Source organism: Nelusetta ayraudi, unplaced genomic scaffold, assembly GCF_046127955.1.
Source record: "Nelusetta ayraudi isolate G7.1 ecotype Tasmania unplaced genomic scaffold, CSIRO-AGI_Nayr_v1 ptg000088l, whole genome shotgun sequence".
Taxonomy (NCBI): domain Eukaryota; kingdom Metazoa; phylum Chordata; class Actinopteri; order Tetraodontiformes; family Monacanthidae; genus Nelusetta; species Nelusetta ayraudi.
Window position 1 is genome coordinate 1 of NW_027466138.1, and position 21213 is coordinate 21213.

The 21213-nt window shown below is 49.2% G+C and overlaps 1 protein-coding gene and 1 long non-coding RNA gene across 2 annotated transcripts; one reads left to right on the forward strand and one right to left on the reverse strand.

Moving 5' to 3' along the window:
* Positions 1 to 7801: 7801 nt before the first annotated feature.
* Positions 7802 to 17215, reverse strand: samhd1 (SAM domain and HD domain 1). The gene is made up of 16 exons (XM_076045897.1): positions 16784 to 17215; positions 16193 to 16259; positions 15822 to 15882; positions 14266 to 14426; positions 13987 to 14102; positions 13574 to 13644; positions 11817 to 11975; positions 11454 to 11554; positions 11271 to 11379; positions 11097 to 11188; positions 10465 to 10580; positions 10095 to 10234; positions 9833 to 9925; positions 9638 to 9742; positions 9409 to 9543; positions 7802 to 8590 (listed from the first exon to the last, which is right to left on the reverse strand). The coding sequence occupies exons 1-16, from the start codon at positions 16965 to 16967 to the stop codon at positions 8435 to 8437; spliced, it is 1866 nt and encodes a 621-aa protein (XP_075902012.1). The 5' UTR covers positions 16968 to 17215; the 3' UTR covers positions 7802 to 8434.
* Positions 17216 to 18142: 927 nt separating this feature from the next.
* LOC142901355 (uncharacterized) lies at positions 18143 to 18627 on the forward strand. The gene is made up of 3 exons (XR_012928971.1): positions 18143 to 18190; positions 18454 to 18524; positions 18577 to 18627. It is a non-coding gene; the product is annotated as an uncharacterized LOC142901355 (long non-coding RNA).
* Positions 18628 to 21213: the final 2586 nt, after the last annotated feature.

The following is a 21213-nucleotide window of genomic DNA, read 5'->3' on the forward strand; positions in this document are numbered from 1 at the left end:
TCCAGTGTACCTCCAGTGTATCTCCATTCTATGTCCAGTGTACCTCCATGCTATCTCCAGTGTACCTCCAGTGTACCTCCAGTGTATCTCATATCTCCAGTGTACCTCCAGTGTACCTCCAGTGTATCTCCATTCTATGTCCAGTGTACCTCCATGCTATCTCCAGTGTACCTCCAGTGTATCTCATATCTCCAGTGTACCTCCAGTGTATCTCCATGCTATCTCCAGTGTACCTCCAGTGTATCTCATATCTCCAGTGTACCTCCAGTGTATCTCCATCTCCAGTGTACCTACAGTGTATCTCCAGTGTACCTACAGTGTATCTCATATCTCCAGTGTACCTCCAGTGTATTTCCATGCTGCAGCCACAGTGAGTGTGAGAAAGCAGCTGACTCTGTTGTGGAGGAAACACTGTGCTGCTCTCCCACTGCACCAGCAGCTCTCTGAAGACTCTTCACAATGCAAGCCAAGGTTAACTGCCGGAGGTTCATGTGAGACGCACCATCACCACATTGAAACCTGCCCCGGGTGAACAAATCAAGCGCTCCTCCTTGTCAGAGTGTGACCTTCGGGTTGAAGCCTGATCTGACTCAAGCATCTTCAGTTGCAAAACCAACACTGGTCTTGATTAATGTTGGAGGAATAAAGAACCAAGAAGCAGACTCACTGCCCACCCCTCCTCCCAATGGAGTTTACCTTTGTTTAAAAATAAACTCTCATGCTCGTCTTTTCAAGACAAGGTTTCCCACTTTTATTGATGAGGTTTAGTAACTTTTACTGCTTACCTGACTGGGGACGTGCAACCAGCAGTCTGGCAGCAGCCTGGCAGCCTGGCAGCGGCCCAGAGCCTCTCTCTCTTTATCTGCAGGAAGCCAAGCAAAATGAAGTTGCATCAGTGGTAATGTGAGCGTGGCTGAACACACTTCATTTCACTGATTAGTGCAGCACCGAGGAGCCCGAGAATTAGAGTCAGGGGGGTGGGGCTGGGGGGTGTAGAACCTCCTAGGCTTTGAATTTCAAGAGAAGTGGAGAGGGTGTCGGAGGAGCAGCAGTCACAATATCATCATGGATGATGAAGTTCCACCTAATCTTGTGTGTGTGTGTGTGTGTGTGGGGGTGGGGGGGTGGGGGGGGGGTCTCCTGGGGGTCCAACTTGACATCTGGGCCAGAGAACCAAAGAACCACCCCCCCCCCCACCCCCACCACCACCAGTGTGTCATTCTCTCGCTCCCTCTTATTTACCTCCACAGGTATTCAGGTATTTCCCCCAGGCTGCTGCTGCTGCTGCTGCTGCTGCTGCTGCAAGGTGCACTTTTGTCCTCCTGTCAGGACCTGCGTGGGGCCGGAGGGTCAGCAGAAGCCCAGAGGACCAGGACACCTCCATTGTCCCGCCACATTCCACCCCGACCAGGAGGGGTCAAGACGGGTGGAGCTTAGGGTGGAGATGTGTGTGAGTGTGTGTGAGTGTGTCGCCCGCCCTGGTTCCTGGAGGAGTGCAGGGTGCAGCCCAGTGCACCTGCCTGACATCTACCCCCCCCCCCCAATCTCAGAGAGGCTTTAGAAACGCTTGCGTGTGCCACACACACACACACACACACACACACAGCAGGGCGTCCAGAAACTTTCCCTCCTGCTCAATGAAAACCCTCACACACACTAAAGCACTTCTCCTCCTCAAACTGTATAAACTGCATAAACGACAGAATGATAGAATGATAGAATGATAGACAGTCATTCATCAGCAAATGATTTTATAAAACAGTGCGTGGAGAGAAAGAAAATCATTCAATTAAAGAATCATCAAAGCTAAAATGAGAGAAAGACTTGACTGATACAGCAGAGTATTGAGTGTTGATGCAGCGCCCCCTATCTCCTGACTGACCAGTGAGATGTCCTGCTGGTCCACCAGCCTGCTCTCTCTGCTTGGACACATGGCCGCCCTGGTGTCTGTGTGTGTGTGTGTGTGTGTGTGTGTGTGTGTAACCAGAGCCTCTGGAGCCAGTCAGGGCAGGTGTGTCCCCACCTGACCACCCCCCACCCCCCGGGGGATAGGGGGGGCACGGCACCTCCTGTCCCCAACACCTGTCCCCTCCGTCTGGGCACAGAGAGCAGGATCTCTGTCACACACACACACACACACACACACACACACACACACACACACACACACACACACACACACACAGGGCAGGTTGCTGAGCTGTGACAGTGGGGGGGTGGGGGGTTTGACCAGATCAGGTGGTCTAAAGTGTCCACAGCTGCTCCCCCTGAAACTGGAACTGAAGCTCTGTGACCCACAATCTGCTGCTGCTGCTGCTGGGGTTCCTCCTCTCCATCTCCATCTCCATCATCTTGCTCCTCTCACAGCAGACGGTCTCGCTGCACGTCGTCACTCTCTCCAATCTGTTTATCAGTTTATAAGTTTTGGAGACGTCGTGGGCTAAACGTGCTGCTGGGAGCTTCACTGCAGACAGTCTCAGTCAGTGGCTGCAGAACACTGCAGCTGGAGCAGCGGCAGTAGCAGTGGCAGCAGCAGCAGCAGCAGCAGCAGCAGCAGCAGCAGCGGCATCAGAACCAGATTCAACAGTGCTGTTCAACAGCAAGGTCACCCACTGGGAAAAACGATTGACATCCTAACACAAATACATGTGTATACTGTATGTGTATATATACACACATTGTTTATTAGATATGGAGATTTTTGGAGAACGCTTTAAGTTTTTTCCATAACTAGTTTCTTTTTTACTGTCTAGAGCGAGCAGCTGTATTTCACTGAAAAATGTTTCTGTGGTTCTTAATGCATCAAATCTATAAATATTCACACAAAACAACTTTCCATGGTTGAAAAAGCTGCATTTTCATGGAAACTCAACAAGCTTTCCAGTCTTTCCACATCATATGAATTAAATCTGAGGAGCGTTTGCAAGTTATACCATGATCACCTTGATGTGATTTCTGTGATGTCACTGGACGACACTGGAGCGCCAGTGTGACGCTGCTGGAATCAAAGACTGAAAATGTTGATGAGACGTTAGAAACACGACCTGAGTGCTGAAGTCAAATGTCTTTTCACTGCTTACTGTGTGTGTGTATGTGTGTGTGTGTGTGTGTGTGTGTGTGTGTGTGTGTGAGACAGCGGCAGACATGACAGAACGAGGAGGTCACTGCAGCCTGAAGGCCGTTGTAAATTCCTGGCTGGCTCAACCAAACGCATTCTTCTGCGCTGCCGTTTCTTCTTCTTCTAATCTGGAAGCTCAGATTACCAGCTGGAGGCCCCGAGGAGCAGAGGAGCAGAGGAGCAGGGTGGCATGCAAGTACACACATGTGCTCAAACAAGCACAAACACACACACACACACACACATGTGTGACTACAGCGAGGCCTCAGCATCGCCTCCTAGTGACGCTGCAGCAGAGCCTCCAGATGAAAACAGCTCAGCAGCGAAGTCGTCTCCTCACCGTCTGGTTGGGGTTTAGTTTAGCAGCCCGAGAGAAGAGACAACAACACCCTGTGGACAACACTGAGAGGATTTTCTTACACACACACACACACACACACACACACACACACACACACACACACACACACACACACACACACACACACACACACACACACACACACACACACACACACAGCCAACCAAAGTCTTTCCAGATGCCCTGGAATCACTGGGCAGATCAGATCCTCCTGGAAGTTTCTTCTCAGATGACAGTTTGCTGTTTGCTCAATTGTGAAAAAAGAAAGAAGTTGAAAGAAAGTTGTCATTCATTTTTCCGCAAACTGCAAACTGCAAACTGCTGCATTCTGGAATCAGTGTGGTGACAATGTTGTGCATGACAGAGGGACATTTTTTTTTTGCTGCAAACAGAAAACAACTTTGTATTGTAACAGACATCTGTGACCTTTTGAGGCGACTTCCTCTGCATCATAAAGTCACGGCGACATCTTCCTGTCATCAGTGGCGGACTGGGAGGAGTTGATCTGCGCTCATTTTTCTGCTGCGGTGCTTTAAAACTTGACTTGGCCTCCTGAGCAGCAGAGACGCCTCCTGTCAGTGCTGCAGGTGATGATGCAGGTTGCAAACATGGTTCTGTTCTGCAAACAAAATTGCTCAGAATTTGGAATCTGGGACCAGAACTGAGTGAAAACAGAGGTTTGAGAGTGACTGGGAGCCACTGGGAGAGACTGGTAGCCCACTGGGAGCCCACTGGGAGAGACTGGGAGCCACTGGGAGCCGTGGGCTGAAAACGGCATGGAAACTTTCTCCAGCAGGTCCTGAACAGCTGAATCAATCTGCCCCCCCCCCCCACCCCCCCGACACACACACACACACACACACACACACACACACACACACACACACCTTCAAGGCTTCACCAGCAGGGAGAGTCACACCTTCCAGCAGGGGGCAGTGAGGGCCGCAGGGGGCCGGGCGGGGGGAGATACTATTGAAGCAATTACCCCTAACTGGGGGCTGAGCTGAACTGCAGGGCCGGAAGCAGTGGGGGTGAGGGGAGGGTGTGAGTGAGGAGAGAGAGAGAGAGGGGAGGGAGAGAGAGAAGGAGAGAGAGGGAGAGAGAGAGGGAGTGAGAGAAGGAGAGAGAGTGAGAGAAGGAGAGAGAGAGAGAGAGAGAGAGAGAAGGAGAGAGGGAGAGGGAGGACCTGGATGAAAAGAGAAGAGAAGTCAAAACAACAGGAGAGGAGAGGGAGCACCTGTTTTCTGGAGCAGCGCTTCCCTGCAGCAGGCCGGGGCTTGTGACCCCCCCCCCCCCCTTACCCACCACAGCCGCTGTTCAGGTGTCGCAAAGACTCAACAAAGGGGAGAGTTTCAGCCAATGGCCTGGCAGACATGTGGAAAACATAATGGAACAAATGTAGCAACTTTATCCGATGGAGAGCAGTACCACCCCCAGACAGCAGGGGGACTCGCTGCTGCTTCCACATTTGGCAGCACTACAACCAGGGAACCTGAGCGCAGTGACATCACGGCAGAGGAAGCTGTGATGTCATCAGTGTCTCATCTCTGAACACTGAGGGAGAGATGAACTCCACAGCTAGCAGCAAGCTACAGCTAGCAGTGCTGCTAAACTGATTGCAGGGTTGTAGGTACGAAGCCTCACACCAGGAGGAGGAGACACCCAGAGGCCGGAACCAGGGTTCCACCCAGTGGTCTTCACTGTGTGCACACTATGATCCCAGCGTGGCCAGTTTCTCCTCTAAAGCAGTTGAAAGAGTCCCAGAGCAGCGGCTGGTGCTGCTCCAGTGGCCCAGTGACTGAGGGTCAAACTGCAGCTGATCACAGTCACTGCAACAGCATCAGTCAGACCTCTGCTAAAGACGACAGGGGTATGTCGGGTGGGGTGGGGGGTGGGGGGCGTGGGGGATCTTTGCACCTCGTCTGTAGTGACCCCCCCCCCCCCCCTCCAAATACACACACAACATGTGCACGGGCAGTGCCTGCCTGCAGAGCTCACTGAGGCTCATTAACCTCCTGGTGGTGGTGGGGGGGCATCAAAGTGGCCGGATCACTGCAGACTCACCCAGCAGTCCTACCATGGGGGTCTGGAGCCGCAGTGTCTCACCCCCTAATGAGAGGCCGTGACACACACACACACACAGTTTGACCCTCAGGGACCAGCTGGAAAAGAGAGTCTGACATGCCCCCCCCCATACAGATTCCAGCAGCGACTCGTGCTTCAGCTTCTGGAAAACAGAGTGAGGAGCTGCAGGACGAGAAGTTCACTGGTTCACTGAATCTCATCCACAAACCACTGGGACGTCACAATCAACTCTGCTGGCCAAGCTGGACATGTTTGAAGGGAATTCCCTCCAGGTGTCAGTGGAGCTCAGTGGCAGCAGCAAAGAAGTCAAGTCAAGGAAGAAGGGAGGAGCTGAGGACGTGAGGGAGGAGCTTGTCTAGTCAAATCCATCAATCAAACACACAGAAACACCAGTGCGGTGTGCAGTTGGTTCCATCCAAGCAGCACTTCAATCATCAATTCATTAGGAGGCATCACTTTGCTCAGACTTCTCCACCTTACAGAACCAATCAGCTTCCTCTAAACGGTGATGAAAGAAGGAAGTGATGACCGCAGCCAGCCAGTAGAAACCACAGAAGAAGACGTGAGGGGGAGGGAAACTCTGCACAACGTATGTTGATGTGTCACTCGCTGCAGCAGCGCTCACGATGTTCCCACTGGTCCACATTGTGAGGGAGCAACAGAAGAACCAAGCCACTGCAAACTGGAGAAGAAGAATCAGAAGATCCACAGGAGGAGAAGCAGAACTCAGATGGGCTGCTGGCGTGAGAGACAACACCAGACTGGCGCTGGGCTCATCCTGAAGCTGCCAGAATGAACTCAGACCTTCTGAATGTGACTGACAGCATGAAAACACTGAAGACACACAATGAAAATGAAAAGGTTTCCGAGAGATGGAGCCGAGCTTCAGTGGAGAATCAGTGGCCAATGAGGAGGCACTCAGAGGCATCAAGAGTGGGGGGAGTTCTCCAGCAGGAAGGCAAGTGCAGGGGGGGGGGTCCGGGGGGTCCGAGGAAGAGGCACCTTGCAACAGCTGGTCTCAATTATCCGCCTGCTGAGTGTCCAGGAGCATGTGTGTTTTAAAGTGTGTGTGTGTGTGTGTGTGTGTGTGTGTGTGTGTGAGAGAGTAAGGTTGACGCATTGCAGGGAGGGAGGGGTGGGTGGGTGGAGGCGGGGGGGGCGGGGGCTTAGACCACTGGCGCCAGGAGGGGAGCAACAGGTCAGGGAACATGAAGATTATAAAAATACTAGCAGGCAGTTGGCCTTGGTCCTGCTGTGTGTGTGTGTGTGTGTGTGTGTGTGTCACTGCCACAGGATGTGGAAGTGCGTGTGTGCCCACTGGACCACAGCCATCACTTGTTCACATGGTGTCTTTACTCATCATTTACTTTAATAATATTATATATAATAATGATATTGTCTAATGGAAATACTGAGGCCAATCAGCTGTGATTTCCATTCAAACACACACAACATGTTTGCCAATAAGAAACACTGCCTCTAATCATACTGCCAGATTATCACTGTGGAGGAAAAGAAATGCAAAGCCAATCTGAAGTCACACACTGGAACTTCTTCCCACGAGGGCTCACAGTGAGATAGAAGAAGGTAGAAGATGTTTTCCTCCACTAGATCCAGTCAGTGACCAGTGTGTGACCAGTCAGTGACCAGTGTCTGACCAGTCAGTAACCAGTGTCTGACCAGTCCGTGACCAGTCAGCAACCAGTGTGTGACCAGTCAGTGACCAGTGTGTGATCAGTCAGTAACCAGTCAGTAACCAGTGTCTGACCAGTCAGTGACACTGGAGACGAGGCTGCATGTCGGCCTCTGCAGTGAAGAGCAAAGGAATTCAAGCTGGTGCTAAGCTAATGCTAATGATATTAATACTCGTAATGGAGTGGATTTGTATAGCGCCATCTAGGCACTCAAAGCACTTTACATTGAACCATTATTCATTCGCACGGAGGGGCAAACAGACAGAAGCCTGGCAGTCAATCCAACGGGCCCCTCCCACTACCAGCCCACATCCACTCACATTCACAGCAGGCCATGCAAATCGAGTGCCTTGCCCAAGGACACATGGACAGAGTGGGACAGAGTGGGGCGGAGCGGGACTTGAACCGCCAACCCTCCAGTCATTGGACAACCCGCTCCCCTCGCAGAACTCATCTGCACAACTTTGTCTCCACCCTGTGGCAGCAAGAGGAAATGCAGTCACGGACATCTTTGCACGTCTTGAGCAATAACAAGCAGGAGGAGACGGTCGGGGAAAATGTTTAATGAGACCCCCACAGCCCTGACCACACAGTCAAGCCACAGCTGTTACATTCATGTCAAAACATCTTTATACGCTGCCTGAGAACAGGACAATCAAACAATAGCTACACCTGGCTGTGAGGAGGATGCATTGCACAGAACTGCAAAACCAGAGAAAACTGCAGCCACGCGTCAGTAAACAGAACCAACTTGGAGAACCCGGAACAACAGGGATAAATAAAAACACACACTGTGACCCAAATGAAACCCACGCGAAGGAACTCCAAAGCAAAAACAAAGAACTTCAAAGATCAGAACGCATTTTTTAAAGCTGTTGATTCGTCTCTGAGCAAATCCAATGGCAGTGATCTGTTTGAGCTATGATGGAGATACATGATTGGAGGGTTGGAGACCAGCTTAAAATAGCTTAAAAGAAATAAAAACACACGTATGAATGAATTGCTTGATTTGAGGCTGAGCTAAAAAGTCAAACTAAAAACAAAAACATGCAGGATGAGAAGACTGTTAAAAAAACTGAAATCTGTAAAACATTCCTGAGCCTTGCATTTCTTTGATTGCTGCTGCGTGCGTCCACACACAAACCGACGCACCGTTTGTTGCTTATTGTTGCTTAGCTAAAAAAGCTTCTTTTTAGGTCGACTTGCACCTCTTGCAGAGTTGTAAGCTGCTGCCGAGCCGCTGCCGCCGCCGCCGCCCTCTCCCTCGTTGTTGTTGTTGCTGTTCCAGTCGGACTTGAGGGGAGTCAGTTCTGGAGCGATGATGTCTCCGTTCTGCAGGACGCCGCACGCACAAGTGGCGAGAAAAAAATCACACAAAAACTTTGTTACTGGACTCAAGGAGACATCTCAGGTATCTGTACTACTACCTTCTCATTTCTGCAAAACCATCAACCATTGAATTCTTCCATTAATAACTCCACTGCATTGCAGAACTTGGACTTTCTCACTTTGATTTGAGTAAAAGAGTCGAATCAGTATTTTTACACCATTATCTTTTCCTTAAGTGCAGAATGTGAACACTTTTGCCACCTCTGCCCACGAGAGAGACGGAAGATTGGAGTCGCTGCACTGCACTGCACTGCACTGCACTGCACTGCACTGCACTGCACTGCACTGCACTGCACTGCACTGCACTGCAGGCTGCTCATGACACTGGTTGTCCACAAGAGGGAGGCCTCAACACACCCTTCGCTGTCGATGGTTTTGCTAATCACAACTGATGGCAACATTAAAACACGATACTGGAGTAAGTTTGATGAATTGCAGAGAGAGAGACATGTGGAAGACAGCGGTGAGATGAGAAAGAATATTTTATTCCATCAACGCTGGATTTGGCACAAACTGCAGGCTGACGAGGCGCCTGAGAGACTTCGAAGGCCACTCTCCAAATATTGGGCAGAATTTCAACATTTGGCAACCGGCTGGCAACAGCGCCCTCTACTGGACAGTGGCCATGTGATCCATATAATGGTAACATCTGAACTGTTTATGTGTTAAACTAAGCAACAAAGTGATGACCTGCAGCACGACGTTGAACCAAAAAAACACATTTTTACTAAAATGTGAAAGAGAAAAACTTGGGAAGCAACCTGAGGCTTGGAGAAGTCGTGATTCATGCACCACTGCACAAAATTCTTGTTGGCTGCTCCCAGAGTCTCATCCCTCTTCTTGTAGTAGACCCTGATCAGCTGCTCAGAGAAGGTCTCCGGGAGGAGCTTGGACACCTGAAACAATGACGACGTCGCTGCATCAGTCAAGTGACAGAGGTCACGCTGAGAGGTTAAGGGGAAGATTGAGCGGCAGCCTCCTCCCTCCCACCTGATCCTTGCGAATCCTGATGGCCGTGGTCGGATCGTCCTTGCAGTAAAAGCGCACGTTGCTGATGGGGTCCTTGTCTTTCATCCCATAGTCAAAGAAAATGACCTGTGTGATAAAACACCGGGGTTCACAATCATATTCAAACAATCCAAACATCTGCTTGTGGAGCTCTCAGCGTTATGAAGTGAAGCTCACGCGAACGACAAAGTCCTCTGGGTTCAGGTGGTCGTCGGTGCGACACTTTGGGATGGTCTGAGCCAACTCCGCCTCCCAGCAGCGACATTTGTCCTTGAGAGGTGAGAGAGATCCAGAAGAGGAAGGAAGGTCAACACCTGCAGCTTCACTCAGCAAACCCCGCCCCCCCAGAACACTGGGGGGCGTTTGCTTCTCACGTGTCCAAGCGCAGACGCTTCAGCATCGCCGTCTACATCAAAGCCATGAAGACGCCATCGCCTACCGCGGAGACGCTCTCCTTCTTCTTGGACTGGGTTTGGCCCAAACACTTGTAGAGGCGTCGGCAGATGACGTTCTGCAGGATCTGCCGGGCCTCCGTCAGCTCCGGAGAGGACGAGTACAGGATCTGCTCAAACAGGTGATCTGCAAGCAAACATTGGAGACAAGTGTCATTCGCTCAGCCAAGTTCACAGATGAGGAACTTTAGAACATCAGAGCGGGAAAAACAGGGCAGGCCGCCCGACACCAGCGACTGTCGGACCGAGTTCACACTGACACACACACACACACACACACACACACACACACACACACACACACACACACACACACACACACACACACACACACACACACACACACACACACACAACCTGTCAGCTTGGTGTAGGCCGTCATGTCCTCTATGGCTTCGGAGATTTTTAACTTCTTCCCTCCTGAGCCCTCGATCCTGATGTGCGGGTCAGCTTTCAGAAAGGCCTCGGTGATCCTGGACGGAAGCAGCAGCACATTGTGATGATGACGCAGCAGCATGGAGCCACTGGACGCTGCAGCTCAGCCCAGTTCACGCAGTCTGTTCCCACGTTCAAGGACGAGAGCAGAGACGCCTCGCCAGCTGCCCTGCTATCTGCAGTCTGGCTGCTCCGCAGCTGCCAGTGGAAGGCCAACTGGGGGTCTGCATCCGTCTGCTGGCAAACTGGGAGCTGCTCTCCGGTTGTGTTTGAGTGTGTGAAGCCGTCAGTTCCCCACAGAACAATAAAAGCCAGCACGTTGAAGAATGTGTTTGTCTCCGACTGTCATGTCAAATAATCAAAGTCAGTGGACCTGAAGGAGAATGCGACTGCCAGCTATTCTATTTTATTATTACCGTCATCATTATTTATTGTTATGACTATTTTGATGTTTATTGTGTTGTCATGAATGTCTTTGAGCTCTTTGTCAATGTTTAAGATGCTATTTTCTTCATTCAGGTCAAGTGTGTCATTGTTTAGTCTGAAGCACTCACATGTCCTCCACGATGTTGCCCACTTTGTGCTGGTAGGCTCTTCTGTGGAGGCAGTTCCTGGTGTAGAACATGTCGTACAGGTTGGCCACCTCCTGTCAACACACACAACAAGCGGTCTGGTTTGGAGAGCGCCACCACCTGGAGGGCTGCATCTGTCACAGTGAAGATCATCACCTTGTCTCGGGTGCAGATGGTCTTCTGACCATCGAACTCGCACACTCTGGCAAATTTGATGAAGCGGTGGTAGTCAAAGTTGTTGTGGATGCCCAGATGGTGGCAGTCCCTGAAGAAGAAACACAATCTCTGGGGCGCTGCTCCAAAGACACACAACTGAAGAGACAGGAAGAGAAATCGGACCTGGCAAAGTAGTCCCACTTGTCCACGTCGATGCCGTTGGTCTTGTTGGCCACGATCTCATAGAGGAAGGACTTCTCTTTAGTGCGACCTTCATACAGCCACTAGGGGGAGAACCAGAGCTCAGTCAAGCAGCGCTGGTGTTAGTGTGTTAGCCTTAGCGGCAGCAGAAACTGAAGGTCCGTGTGGTCTCCACGGTCTGCTTTGGGTCTGCGGTTCTTCTTCAGTGACGCATCAACGCGAACGCAGTAACGTTGCTGTGAGAAGTGGCGGTGAAGAAGGAAGCTAGCTAGCAGCCGCTATCACGCCACACACACCAGACACACACACACACACACGGCCTACTGCGACCCCCCAGTGCTTCACCTTCTGAGTCTGGCCTGCATCTCTGTTTGAAGGTCCTACGATCTGCTCCCTGATGAAGATCAGGTCCTGTGGGAGCTTCAGGCCGTGCCCCTCCATCACAGGCGTCAGGTTGTTGTCTTCCACCAGGTGTTCGAACATCTTCACCGAGGCCTCCTCGTGCTGCAGTGGAAAGAGGACTTGGTCCAGGTGACTGTGAGCTGGCACGGTTTAGAAACGCACAAGTAGCAACTTGATAATTCAACAATGAGAGCTGAAGTTTGCAAACGGGAGGCGGGTCCTTATCTCATCGCTGAGGCCTCCTGTCAGCAAACTGTCCACTCATCAGTGACTGCTTTTAGACACAACTCCACAGAGAAGAGAGTGTATGAAAAGCTGCTAACCTTTCATCAGCAACAGTGTAGCAATAATAATAATAATATGCTGCCTCAGCCAGCACATATGTAGGCTAACACATTAGCCTTGATGTAGCGGACCCATCATTTCTTGACGTATGCTTGCTGTTTTTTGTTTTGTCCACCAGAGGGAGCCCTGCACAACAGGTCCGCTTGATATACATTTTTGTTATTTAATTTCTTGATATATAAATATTATAATTTAGGTTCGCCGCGATAAACCACGAACAAGCATAACTTCATTCATTCATATATATGTATAGTTTGGCCTTTTTGAGAGATGACAGCTTTGATTTTGCATATTTGGATTTTATTTTGAAACGGTTACTTCCTCCTCATCACCGGTGGTGTATTGGCGAACCGAATGAACTTGATAGCGGAAGTTAAAGAGCAAACGGGCGAGATGAAAGGTTTGAGGGAAATAAGGGCTGAAAAATAAGACAACGGAGCGAGAAACGCAGCGATTACAACGCGTTAGCGACCCCCGAGGGTCACGAGGTCAGTCTGTTAAGAAAAGACTTTTACTTTCTCCCGCCTGGTGAATGAATTGGTGATGTGTCCGTCAGTGCAGTGTTGACTTTCCCGCCATGCTGTCGTCAATCACGATGCACGTTGAGCAGAAATAGAAACACAAATGTGCGTGATGTGAGTGTGTGTTTGTGTGTGTTGTGTATTATTTATGACTTTCCTATAACGTCTTTCAGTGAATGCTGAGTGTTCCTGTCTGCGCAGCTAATGTACCGTAATGTACCCTAATGTACCCATTAAAGAAACCTTGACCGCGGTTTATTTTCTTTTAATTCATGACTTCTCATGCTGGTTTATGGAGCTGCTTTGTGGAACAGCGGTCGAGGCTACATCATTAGCATGATTAGCCCACATAAATGAAGCCTCAAGGCTAAATCACAAGACCTGGACCTGAGTTGTTCAGTTTGCCATCAGCGTTCACATGAACCTCAACCAGTTTAGACTAGACCGGTTTAATGAGACAAGGCTGGTGTGAAGGCCTCAGTTTGCATTAAGAGGGACAACATATGAAAGTGGAACCAAAACAGCTTGGTAATTGATTTATAGCTTTATGTGCTGCCAACTCAGCAGGGCACTTCTCCAAAGTGTGACACAGCCAGCGTGATGCTGAAGGCTTTACTGCCGCTCATCAGAACTCAAGTCAACAAGCAGCACGTTTTAAAATATCCAACTCAGCAGCAAACAGCGAGCGAGGTGGTGTCAAGGCACACACACACACACACACACACACACACACACACACACACACACACACACACACACACACACACACACACACACACACACACACACACACACACACACACCCCTGGACCACCGCCTCCAGGATTTCCTCACCTTCCAGTCAAAACCAGGCCGCGCTCTGGGGATGAACAAGCCATCAAACATGTGGGAGAACGGCCCGTGACCTGAGGAGGAAGAGGAAGGGGAGGAGGAGAAAGAGGAAGAGTTCCTGCCTTCAACTCTGACCAAGTGTTGCACACAAAAAGACTCACAGAGACACTTTCAGTTCCCTTCTGACTGACTGACTGACTGACTGACTGACTGACTGGCTGGCTGGCTAACTGACTGACTGACTGACTGGCTGAGTGACTGGCTGGCTAACTGACTGACTGACTGACTGACTGGCTGGCTGGCTGGCTGGCTAACTGAGTGACTGACTGACTGGCTGAGTGACTGGCTGACTGACTGAGTGACTGGCTGAGTGACTGGCAGGCTGGCTGACTGACTGACTGACTGTTGCTGCTCACCCAGGTCATGGCAAAGTCCAGCGATCTGCACACACAGGATGTCTCTGCGGGTGATCTTGAGCTCCGGCTGCCGCTCACTCAGCGCCTTGACCAGTTGCCCTGCCAGGTGACCCACTCTGCAACACACGCACACACACACACACACACACACACACACACACACACACACACACACACACACACACACACACACACACACACACACACACACACACACACGGGAGCTTGAGTGTGATGAGGGGCGCCCTGGCAGACAGGGTGTGTGATGCCGAGTGTTACCCGATGGAGTGCTCGAAGCGGTTGTGCGAGGCTCCTGGAAACACCAGGTAGGTGCCGCCCAGCTGCTTGATGTGTCGCAGTCTTTGGAACTGCGGCGTGTCGATGATGGTGATCAGCAGTGGGTGGAGCTCCATGTGGCCGTGGATGGGGTCGTTGAACACCTGTCACCAGACGGGACAACATGACCACAGGGGAAAAAACTGGCTGGTTGGCTGGCTGACTGACTGGCTGACTGACTGACGGGAAGCAGGACAAGAAAAGATCAGCAGTGAAACTGAACAAATACAAGCAGTAATCCTGACAGCAGCATCATCCAGTTGTTTGCCATGTTTCTCTGTGTTTGCTGTGTATCTTTGGCATCTCTTTGGAAACTGGACGCTAATGGCTGTGAAATTGCTAAGAGGATCAGATTCTGGCAGCCAATCCCTTACACACACACACACACACACACACACACACACACACACACACACACACACACACACACACACACACACACACACACACACACACACACAGGCCGCAGACCTCGGGGGAAACACTGTTCTACCATTAGTGGATCTGTTGTTCAGTGAATAATGTGGAAGTTTTTTGGAGACTGGCTGGGAAAATACAGAGTATAGAAACTATGAATGAGTGATGAGATGATGCAGGTGAACACACGCAGACTCTGTCTTCTTTCTTTCTCATTCTCATGTTCATTGTCCTCTGGGACCAATAAAGATTCTGAATCTGAACCCGACCTCAGCGTTATGATGCTGTTACGGCGACCGTATTTTGTGTGTATGTTTGGGTGGGGGGTGGGGGGTGGGGGTTCTCCTAACTCCGCCCACCGTGATTCGTTGATCGCCGCCACCTGCACAACAGCGTGAGACGGAATCCTGAAGCCATAAAAGCTGCCGTGATCCTGAACGCTGGGGCGCGGTCTGATCGTGGCTTATTAATCTCGTGTTTGTGAGAACTTCGTGAAGCGCTCCTAACGAGAACCATTTTGTTTGTTGGGGAATTACTGGGCTCTTAGGTGTAGTTTTGCTTTTCTTTGGGGTTTAGTTTCCCCTTGTTTTTCTGTAGCCTTTTGGTTCAGGTTTATGGGCGGCCGCCCTTTTTGGGGACGGATTCCCGTGTTGGTCGCAATCGGAGACTACTTTATGTTTATATTAACTTATTGATTTGACGCCACCCTGTTGTTGTTTGTTGTGGTAATTAATTCTGTTAAACCATTAAAAACATCTTAAGTTTGTAAACTGCTCCTGGAACTCCTTTGGTGGTTCCGTTTGTTACGAACCATTTCCCCTGCACACAAAGTGGTTCCTAACAAATGGCAACCTGCACGTGACACCCAAAAGCCTGACAGACTGCATCGTGGTCACTGACGGAGCCAGTTAGCGACAGGTTGTCGGGATGGATTTTAACGAGAAGACAAAAGTTAACGCCTGTCGCCTCGGGGTTGGAAGACACTCCTGGTTTCACCGTGCAGTGCAAGGAGTCAGGAGGAGCTTGAAGCTTTTGGTTCTTCCTGATCTCACTCGTGCCCGGCGGTGATGTGGCTGTGGTACCTTGGCAGTGGGCTGAAGCTTCCTCAGGCTGTGGAGGATCTTCAGCCGGTCACCAAGCCTCCTGGAAGAAAAGATGAGACACTAATAACAGATACTAATGCTAATAATAAGGTATATCCAATATCTCTAGTCACACACACACACACACACACACACACACACACAGTAATCCTGACAGCAGCATCATCCAGTTGTTTGCCATGTTTCTCTGTGTTTGCTGTGTATCTTTGGCATCTCTTTGGAAACTGGACGCTAATGGCTGTGAAATTGCTAAGAGGATCAGATTCTGGCAGCCAATCCCTTACACACACACACACACACACACACACACACACACACACACACACACACACACACACACACACACGTACTCGACGCCGATCTTCTCCAGGTCATCCCTGGTGAGGTTGCTGAGTGCGACTCCAGTGATGTTTTGTTCTGGATGGAGGAGAAGAAAGACTCGTTGTGACTGGCTGAATTTAGCGCAGGAAGCAGTGTGTAAAATACAGGAGGGGTCCCAAACTCCCCATGAACCCCTGAGACCACCTGGCAGCCTCAAAGCAGAATTTAAGGGGGTCTCATATTTTTTCAAAAATCTAAAAAAAAAAATAGATATAGAATTGTCACTAAAATGTCTTGAAGATCACCCTGAATTATATTTTCTTTTAGAAATATAGAATGATCAAGGTTTGCTAGAAAATGTGCAGGAGACTTTAGAAAGACTTTTATCAAAGAACCTCTCCTCATCAATACATTCATTTACACAAGAAACACAATAAAATAATAATTATTTAAAAAAAAATAATAATAATTAAAAAAAATCAGTTTTTAAAAGTAGGCATGCTGCTTGTTCAGGAAGCTTGGACTGGTATTGCGTAGCAGTCGGTGGGGTTTCCCCGGGTGGGGTTCCCCAGAAACACAGCCGGGTATTGGGCTCACTGACAGGAAGGAAGGCCACCAACCTGTGAAGATGTCCTGGAAGTCGTGGAGACCTTCTGCCCGCAGGAAGCGACGCGTTTCGTCGAGCCCCCAGCACATGGGGTCGCCGCCCTGCTCGGCGGCAGCCTGCGACCCTCTCCTCTCCGGCGTCCTGGGCTCGTCCTCGGCGCCACAGTCTCCAGCCAGCGGCCGCTTACGGCTCGTCATGTTGAAGCCGAGCCAAAGGACGAGGCAGCGGCAGGAGGAGCAGGAGGAGCAGCAGCAGCAGCAGCGTGGGTCGACACTCCGGCTCGGTTCTTGGAGCTGCACCGGTTCATGGGAGTCTGTCCACTGACACCGGCGCCGCCCGCTCGCCGGCGGATAAAGTACCCGGGCGGGTTTTGCTTCTAATCTGCCGGAGTCAGGCTGAAAACAGTAGCAGCGCGGGCGTTTCCGGAAAGTCGTTTCAGAACAAAACCGGCGTCGCACACAAACACACAACACAAGCTGCCCGCTTGTTTCTGAACCTTTCCTCGTTCACTGCGAGGGTCACTGCAATAGTTCCTCTAAACTGGCAACAGCGGGTGAACAACGAACCAATCAGGGCTTTTCCGAAAATACATGTGTTTATTAAAAAAAGAAATCTTACGTGAACAAATATCCCGATTTTCCTTCGTTGACGTCACTTTTATTTCACAAACCGGGCAGCAACTTCCGGTGCGTGGCCCGCTAATAGCTCGGGACACGTTTTATGCACTTTGTGGGCGGAGCCAAAACGTGGCGGAAAGAATCTGTTTTTTTTTTTCTTCACAACTTTATTCAACATTTGCAAAATACAAAGAAGCAATTGGAACCAAAATCATCTTTGCTTCAAAATCAGAGGAGCAAACTTTTAATACATTTTTAAATTTGCAGAATAAACAAACAAACAAACAAACAAACAGATAGCCACAAAGGGGGGTTCAGCATTGTGGTCTCAATCATTCAAATACATTAGGAAGTTACCAACAGTCACCATCCTAAAATCACTTTCACAAGCAACACAGCTTTGTGTTATTATACAAAAGCAACACCTGGAATATAAATTGTTGCATGTGATTTATTACTTTGTGCATGTTTTTTTTTTTGTTTTTTTTTAACATATGTGATATTTGCTTTTAGCCATTATGAACGTTTTCCCCAAAACCTTCACCCCACCAGAACAACAACAACAACAACAACAACAACAACAACAACAACAACAGAAGATGCTCTAGAGTTTCTTCTGTTTGAATCAACACCACGCCGTTGCTGTATTTTACTGCTTGGGAAAATATTAAACGACCCGGTGGTGCAATGCTTAGTGGCAGCTCACAGCAAGAAGGTTGTGGGTTCAAGTCTGGCCTGGGACCTTTCTGCATGGAGTTTGCATGTTCTCCATGTGTCTGCTGGGTTCTCTCCAGGTTCTCCATGTGTCTGCTGGTTCTCTCCATGTTCTCCAGGTGTCTGCTGGTTCTCTCCAGGTTCTCCAGGTGTCTGCTGGTTATCTCCAGGTTCTCCCTGTGTCTGCTGGTTCTCTCCAGGTTCTCCATGTGTCTGCTGGTTCTCTCCATGTTCTCCAGGTGTCTGCTGGTTATCTCCAGGTTCTCCCTGTGTCTGCTGGGTTCTCTCCAGGTTCTCCAGGTGTCTGCTGGGTTCTCTGCATGTTCTCCAGGTGTCTGCTGGTTATCTCCAGGTTCTCCCTGTGTCTGCTGGGTTCTCTCCAGGTTCTCCATGTGTCTGCTGGGTTCTCTCCAGGTTCTCCATGTGTCTGCTGGTTCTCTCCACATTCTCCAGGTGTCTGCTGGGTTCTCTCCAGGTTCTCCATGTGTCTGCTGGGTTCTCTCCAGGTTCTCCATGTGTCTGCTGGTTCTCTCCACATTCTCCAGGTGTCTGCTGGGTTCAATGGACGGATGAATATTAAAACATGTTGTAAGACCTTTGTTCATGTAACCCGGTTAAAAATATTTAAATAACCTCACACTATTTATATATTATAAAATAGAAATTGGGTTAAAAAGGTCGTTTTTCAGTTATTTTTGTCAAAATGTTTAGAAGGGTTTCAACAATGTGTTTGTTTGTTTATTGTGCTGCACGGAATAAATGTAAACTGTCTGAAATTTTTTGGGGCTGAGCAGAAAACTTCACATCTGTCGGCAGCAAGATTTGTGAGGTACCACACGGGTCTCCTGGACATGCCTAGCGTCGTTGTCGAGCGCTGCAACACACTCAACCCAGCCTCACTGATGCCACTTCCGACTGACGCTGACCCCCCGTGACTGTGAACGAATCATGTGCATATTTAGTAGAGATAAAATGTGGTGGAAAAACAACCATCTGAAAATGAGTGGCACGTGTTTGTTTATCAGCCGCGTCTTTCTCAATGTGAACACATGCAAGAACATATTGAGAACAATTTGTCCAGTCAAACAAGTGCATCCAGTGAGGGTGGCTGCAGAGCTGGTATCGCTGTTGCGGTATCGGCACATACTTTACAAGCACTCAACCCCGGTTTCGGTGTGGAGCATCTCTGAACCAGAACCTGTCACGCTCACTGAAGCCTGCCAAACAGCGGAAGGGAAAATGGTAACCATTTGCACAGACTCACGATATGCATTTGGGGTTGTTCAACCACCAGCTCATTGCAGATCCTATTTCCCTCTGCCATTTCTGTTTGCTAAGTGCTCAGCTCGCACTCGTGCTGACGAGCCAGTTTCACAGGCAAGTGCGAGAGCTGATGCAGCAGCAGAGGCTGCAGCACTGCAACCTCTGTCGGTAACTGCAATTCAGAATTGAACTACACCTTTGTCTCCAACTGCATCTCTCTCAGATCTCCAGGGTTTCGCAACCCCAGGTGAGCATCGCCAGTGGAAATCTGCGGGTGCTGGCTAACAAACGTCTGGACAGGTCCAAATGGCAAACATTTCTTTCCTCATTTTGCCAAACTGACGCATGGGTTGGACTATGTGTCAAAAGGGGGAATGCTGGAAAGGATTAAGCAATTTTGGCTGACAAAAGGATTTTCAGCAACAGTCCAAAAGCATTGTGAAGCCTGTCTAATTTGTGCCGCTCAAAATTCAAGGTCGACCGATCAAGACAACGCCAGCAGCACACCCGCCTCCAACAAAACCATTTGAACATCTCATGATGGACTTCATTGAGTTGTCACCTGCAGGAGGACACATCACGATCACAATCAGCAACGAACTGTGCGTGCGTTGGGTGTGTGTGTGTGTGTGTGTGTGTGTGAGCGTGAGAGAGAGAGAGTAAGTAAAGAAAACCTAAACTTAAGCTAAAAGTAACAAAATAAAAGAAGAAATATAAAAGAGTTTGGTTTGTCCACTGGACTTGTTGTGGCTGAGTCTAGCAAAAATAATTTAGCAGTTATTGGTTACACTGATGCGACAACCGGACTCTTGACAGTGAGCGAGTGATGAGGGCTTACGTGGGATGAGCTTCTTCCAAGGTGGTCCGTTCGGGTCCGGTACCGCGCAGGGAGCTTGGATTAGCAACACCGACCGTCGAGGTGGAACTGCCTGCTCTGCTCTGTCCTGCAGGGGCCTCCACTGGCGTTCTGCTCTGTCCTGCAGGTGGCTTCACTGGCGTTCTGGTTCTGCTCTGTCCTGCAGGTGGCTCCATTGCCGTTCTGCTCTGTCCTGCAGGGGGCTCCACTGGCGTTCTGGCATCAGAGTAGAGTCGTTCTTCGTAACCAGTTGTACACAAATTACATGGTTACGAGGAAGGAAAAACTGCTTGGCTGGTCCAAAAAGAAAAATCACAAAAATCACACTCTCGGGTCTGAGGATGAGCCGGTTGAGATTGGACAAAAGTTTAAAAAAAAAAAAGGTCACCGGACGAGGCTGAGTTGTTTCTGCTACTGTCTTAAATTGGCCTTTTGCCAGGAATTAGGAAAAATTAAGTTGACAAAAAAATTATAGAATAAAGAAAAATGCCGAAGACAAAAACACTCGACAAGACGACACTAAGAAAGACTGACAACACTCAGGAAAACTAAAAGACCCGTTTTTATTAAGCGAGTGGTTAAAAAAGTGCCGGCTTAGTTGGTGTGTGGTGTTTTTTTTTTGATATGTTGAAGTGCTTTGGTTTGGTTTGTTTATAGCGTTTAGGGGCTTCTTGAGTGAAAGACTTGAATAGCAAACATTCCTATTTGAGTTTTTATTCCTTTGTTTATCATCCTTAGTAAATAATTGAGAATTTTATGTTTGTTTCAGTGTGTTTCAGAGGTGCTTAATGAGCTTCAAATAGAGAACTAGCTTCTGTACATTCTGATTATAATTTATAAGTAAAAGAGGATTAAATATTTAAATATAAATAAATCAATAGTTAAAACCCATTTCATTAAAGAGAAATCCAAAACATAACAAACAGAGTATATAGGAACATATATATTAAAAGAACCCAAAATCCCTCATTGGTTTATCATATTGAGGGGAGC